Raw genomic sequence first — 5496 nt, forward strand, 5'->3', positions numbered from 1 at the left:
TGTGTGTGTGTGTGTGTGTGTGTGTGTGTGTGTGTGTGTGTGTGTGTGTGTGTGTGTGTGTGTGTGTGTGTGTGTGTGTGTGTGTGTGTGTGTGTGTGTGTGTTCATGCTTGTGCTGGTGTCTGCATAGCCATGGACTTCAAAAAAGGGACACAGCGCTCTCCACATATCGAGGATAACGGATCGCAGGGATCCAGTGGACTGATCATTAGCCGTTTGTTCTTTTATTCTCCGCGTTCCTGCCAATGTCACGACGAATGGCTACTGCATTATGCTTGGCATGTGTCTCTGCCCCTCTTCAAATGACAGCAAGGTTATTTTTGGGGAAATGTCAGTTAATGAGAGCCGCAGGTTTGATGTCAGGAGCTCGTGAGATATCATCGTTTCTCAGTAACTTACTTTAAACACCAGATTGGAATCTCCTTTATAGCTCGTGTTCACATCACTTTTAATTCATGTAAGTAACAGGGCTGTGCTTTGGTTTTGAACCCGTGGCTCATTCACATGCGCATCTATGACTCTCTCCCTCCTCAATGCTCTCTCTTTCCACCTCTCCCTCTGTTTTTCTAACGGCCCCCGTTTTCTTCTTCCTTCTCTTCCTCGCAGCCCGGCATCGGACGGTCAGCGGGACGCACCGGGAACACATCGCAGGAGGTTATGTGAAGTTGGAATCTCGTTAAACTAAGTAGGTATAACAGCCGATTTGCTACACCCCCCAAGGGCATATTATATAGCTTACATTATTATTTTTAAATGCTTGAAATATCGTTATTACTTTTTGTGGCATTGCATCTGAGCTTTTTTGTTGTTGGTCTCTATCATGGAAGGGGATTCAATATATCCTGGAGGATTACGCACGGTGTGGGCATTGCAAACTGATTTTACAGCGAGGAGATCGTGGTCAAGGATGTTTTTTTTTCTCTCCTTGGCGCGTTTTGGTGTCACGTCTTTTTTTTCGGATTACAACACATTTCGTTTTTCCTCCTTTTTCTCTTTTTCCCTTTTGGTTTGAGGCACCATGGACAGCGACTCTACTCTGTCTCTGGATTGTCAGCACCGTTGTTTGAACGGACAGTGCTGTATAAAAAGTCAAAGGCAACAGAAAACGTATTCAACGGTCTTTGTGCGTGTGTGTGACTGACTTTCCCCTACACGATGGAGATCATTAACCACATCTACAATCAGCCAACCTTTTTTGAATCAAACTGTTTCACCTTGCTTTTTTTATAAGAATCAGTTTTTCAATGTATCCTCTCTTTATACGTGTTATTATTTATTTATAGGCCAACTGGATCTAATACACATCCTCGTGAGCCTCTCGGAGCAGCAGCTTTTCACTTGTGCCGTTGTCCCTATAATCCTCCACTGGCATCAGAAGCCAAATGAAGTTATATTGATTATATTTTTTGGCAAATGTCAGGATCAACTAAAACGAATAAGTCGAGTGCTATCCTATTTATTTTTACATTTGAACTAAGAAAACGCTGTGAGCTTACAGCCGACAAAATCATTGGACCTATTGGACTATTTCTTCTTAGATTTCACGTGTGACCATTTTTACACTGATAGATTCAGACCTTGCATTTTCGAAGGCCCCAGTGTTACTGTGTACATTATTTTACGACATTTCTATGAGCTGTATAGACGGGAATACACAGTATAAATACAATGTGTGGAGATGGATTTTAACGAGATTGATGTTCAGCAAGTCCTTCGACACTCCCCATCTCGTCCCACTAATGGTCCCCGAGCTGACACCTATTCCGCTCCCGTCCTATTCCTGCGTTAGACCTTCGATGCACCTACTTTAATTTCCCCTCGCGCTTCCCTGGACTCATTTACCAAAAGAGGGATTGAGGTCCCCTGTTATGTAATAAATAAAGCGGGGGGACGGTGTCTCCTCACCACTAACCTCACCCACCTGCTGTTCCCTTCGCTTATTCACGGCGATAAGCATCTGAGGTGATTTATTGCGACCTTAGCAGCACGTCTGCTGTATAATAAATGGCACCCCCACCCCTCTATATACTGACGTTAACTGTCTGGATATAAAGATTTGTTTTCATTGCAGGGTATCATATAACCCATCTTGGAGAGCTTGGTTTAGTTTGAGGCAATATAGCAAATGTCATTCTATTAATCATTATTTCAAAGCCCTAAACTAATGCAGCGTTCTCTCTGTCTCTCCTTCCTCTGTGTGTCCGCCTCTCACCCCAAACTTCACTTTGTTGGAGTGTGTTTACTTCCGCGTATTCCCCTCCCTCCCATCCATTGTCTCTCCCTCCCCTCTGTTCTCTGCTGCAGTGCTGTGAAGTGGCTCTGTCCCTGGAGCCGAAGCTTCATCCCCTCGGTGTCAGCGAGGATGCTGTGGGTTACCTTGCTGAGCACCATAGCCTTAGGATGGACCACCCCGATGCCAATGCTGGAGGACTCGGAGGAGATCGACGAGCCCTGCTTCGAGCCTTGCTACTGCGAGGTCAAGGAGGGCATCTTCCACGTCCACTGTGACAGCAAAGGATTTACAAATGTTAGCCAGATCTCACAGATATGGAGTCGGCCCTTCAAGCTCAATCTGCAGAGGAACTCGATGAGGAAGCTTTACTTCAACAGCTTCCTCCATCTGAACAATGCCATATCACTTAATCTGGGTAACAATGCCTTGCAAGACATCCACGCAGGAGCGTTCAATGGTTTGGGAATACTCAAACGGCTGTTCCTACATGAAAACAAACTGGAGGTTTTCCGGAATGACACTTTTCTGGGGTTGGGGAGTTTAGAGTACCTCCAGGCGGACTACAATGTTATCAAACGGATTGAAAGTGGTGCGTTCAGGCACCTTCACAAATTAAGAGTGCTCATACTAAATGACAATCTGATCCCTGTGCTACCGAATTATCTTTTCCGGTCTGCGTCGCTCACACATCTGGACCTGAGGGGAAACAGACTAAAGACTTTGCCGTATAAAGGCATGCTGGAGTACGTTGGGAGGAGCCTAATGGAAATCCAGCTGGAGGAGAACCCCTGGAACTGTGTGTGTGAGATTGTCCAGTTAAAAACGTGGCTGGAGAGAATCCCCTACACAGCTCTGGTTGGTGAGATCACATGTGAGAACCCGTTCCACTTACATGGGAAAGACTTACGGGAAATCAAGCGCAGTGAGCTCTGCCCGCTGTTCTCCGATGCAGAGATTGAGGCCAAGCTGGGAATTCCCCGGATCCCGTTCAGCAACGAGAACACATGGCCTACTAAACCTTCCTCCATGCTCTCCTCCTTTCACAACACAGCCTCTTCTGTGGAATACAAGGAAAGAGCTGTTAAGCCTACCAAACGACCTCGGCCAACAAAGAACCCCCCAACCCCTCGTAGCATCTACCCAGGCATCAACCAGCCCCCTGTTGCTGGCTACCAAACAAGGCCTCCCATTCCAATCATTTGTCCAGCTGGATGTACTTGCAACCTCCACATCAATGACCTGGGGCTAACGGTGAACTGCAAAGACAAAGGCCTCCACAACATCTCGGAGCTCCTGCCTCGGCCTCTCAATGCCAAGAAATTATATCTTAGCGGGAACCTAATACAGAAAATCTACCGTTCTGATTTCTGGAACTTCTCAAGCTTGGATTTACTGCATTTAGGAAATAATCGGATATCCTACGTCCAAGAGGGCGCCTTTATCAACCTGCCCAACTTGAAGAGTTTATACCTGAATGGGAACGACATAGAGAGACTCGCCCCCGGTATGTTTCGGGGGCTTCAGATGTTGAGATATCTTTACTTTGAGTACAACGTCATACGTGAGATACAACCTAACTCCTTCTCCCTGATGCCCAACCTCCAGCTGGTGTTCCTCAATGACAACCTGCTGCGTTCCCTCCCCAATGACGCTTTCGCCGGCACCAACCTTGCACGTCTCAACCTGCGCAACAACTACTTCCTTTTCATGCCTGTGCGTGGCATTCTGGAGCATCTGACCTCCATTGTCCAGATTGACCTCCATCAGAACCCCTGGGAGTGCTCCTGCGAAATCATCCCCCTCAAACAGTGGCTGGAGAAGCTCTCTTCCGTCATCGTGGTTGGAGATGTCATGTGCAAGACGCCTGAGTATGCTTTCGGGAAGGACCTGCGTACCCTGGAGGTGGAGGTCATCTGTCCTGAGCTCAAGATCTCTTCAGGCCCCTCTCCTGCCCTGCCTGGAGGGAACGACCTCACCACGGGGAGCTCTGAAATGGGGGAGGCAGGTGGGAGAGGAGCTGTCCCGCTGTCTGTTCTAATCCTCAGCCTGCTCATACTCTTCATCTCCGCTGTGTTCGTGGCTGCCGGGCTTTACGCCTTTGTTCTCCGTCGCAGGAAGAAGCTCCCCTTCCGGAAACGCTCCGAGGTCGACCTGACGGGGATCCAGATGCAGTGCCGGATTTTCGAGGACCCACCGAGGCAGAGCTGTTCTGGCAACACCTGCACGCCGGAGAAACCGACACCCAGCACGCACACACACACTCACTCTGGTCACACACATGCCCATGGTCACGTTTATGATTACATCCCCCACCCTGTGACTCAGATGTGCAACAACCCCATCTATAAACCTCGAGAGGGGGAAATAGCTGAGGAAGACAGGGCACATTTTTCAGATAGGAAAGACAATGGCAGCAGTAGCAACAGTAACTACAGAACCTTGTTAGAGAAAGAAAGAGAGTGGACCCTGGCCGTCTCAAACTCTCAGCTCAACACCATCGTCACAGTGAACCATGCCACGGCTGACATGGCAGGATTTCACCAGAACGGAGGGCTCTGTCCCACAGTTATTGACAGTCAGAGGCCGACACCAACAGTGGGCTTTGTAGACTGTTTGTATGGGACAGTACCCAAACTAAAGGACATGCATGTGGCGCATGCGCACCCACCAGGCATGCAGTACCCGGATTTGCAGCAGGACGCACGGCTGAAGGAGACATTGCTTTTCACGACGGGGAAAGCCCTCTACCCAGATCCGTCCCAAAGCGATTACCTCGAGTTAAGGGCCAAACTTCAAACCAAGCCGGATTACCTCGAAGTCTTGGAAAAATCTTACCGGTTTTAACGTCTCTAGCCACATGGAGAGAGAAAAAAGAAAAACACAAAATCATTCACTTTGCCGCCCTCGAAAACAAAAATCACCCAATATCGAAAAAACAAACTTGAAAAAGCAGCATGATATAAAATAAATATTATATTACAACAAAGTATCCCCCCCTCAAATCACTTTGGAGGAGAGGCCATTCTCAGATATTTCAATGAAGTGCCTTTTTTTCAGAGTAGCCAGCAATGTCAACAGCCGTTATTTTTATAATATATAAATATCTCTATATGCCCAAGAAAGAGCAAAAGAGGAAACGAGAGGGGCGCCGGGGAATAGAACATACAACACATCCTAAAATACATCTGTCACTAAAACCCCTATTTATGGAGTTACCATGATGTGAAAGACAAACGGGAGCTGGACGTCTCCCTGACTGGGGGG

At 47.6% G+C, this 5496-nt stretch overlaps 1 protein-coding gene across 1 annotated transcript; it reads left to right on the top strand.

The window, feature by feature from the left end:
- Positions 1-350: 350 nt before the first annotated feature.
- slitrk3a (SLIT and NTRK-like family, member 3a) lies at positions 351-5490 on the top strand. Its single transcript, XM_010774315.1, has 3 exons — positions 351-456; positions 606-684; positions 2304-5490. Exon 3 carries the CDS (start codon positions 2362-2364, stop codon positions 5074-5076), a length of 2715 nt encoding a protein of 904 aa, XP_010772617.1. The 5' UTR covers positions 351-456; positions 606-684; positions 2304-2361; the 3' UTR covers positions 5077-5490.
- The last annotated feature ends 6 nt before the right edge of the window (positions 5491-5496 follow it).

The sequence above is a fragment of the Notothenia coriiceps genome, unplaced genomic scaffold (genome assembly GCF_000735185.1).
Source record: "Notothenia coriiceps isolate Sejong01 unplaced genomic scaffold, NC01 NC01_scaffold00013830, whole genome shotgun sequence".
Lineage (NCBI taxonomy): Eukaryota > Metazoa > Chordata > Actinopteri > Perciformes > Nototheniidae > Notothenia > Notothenia coriiceps.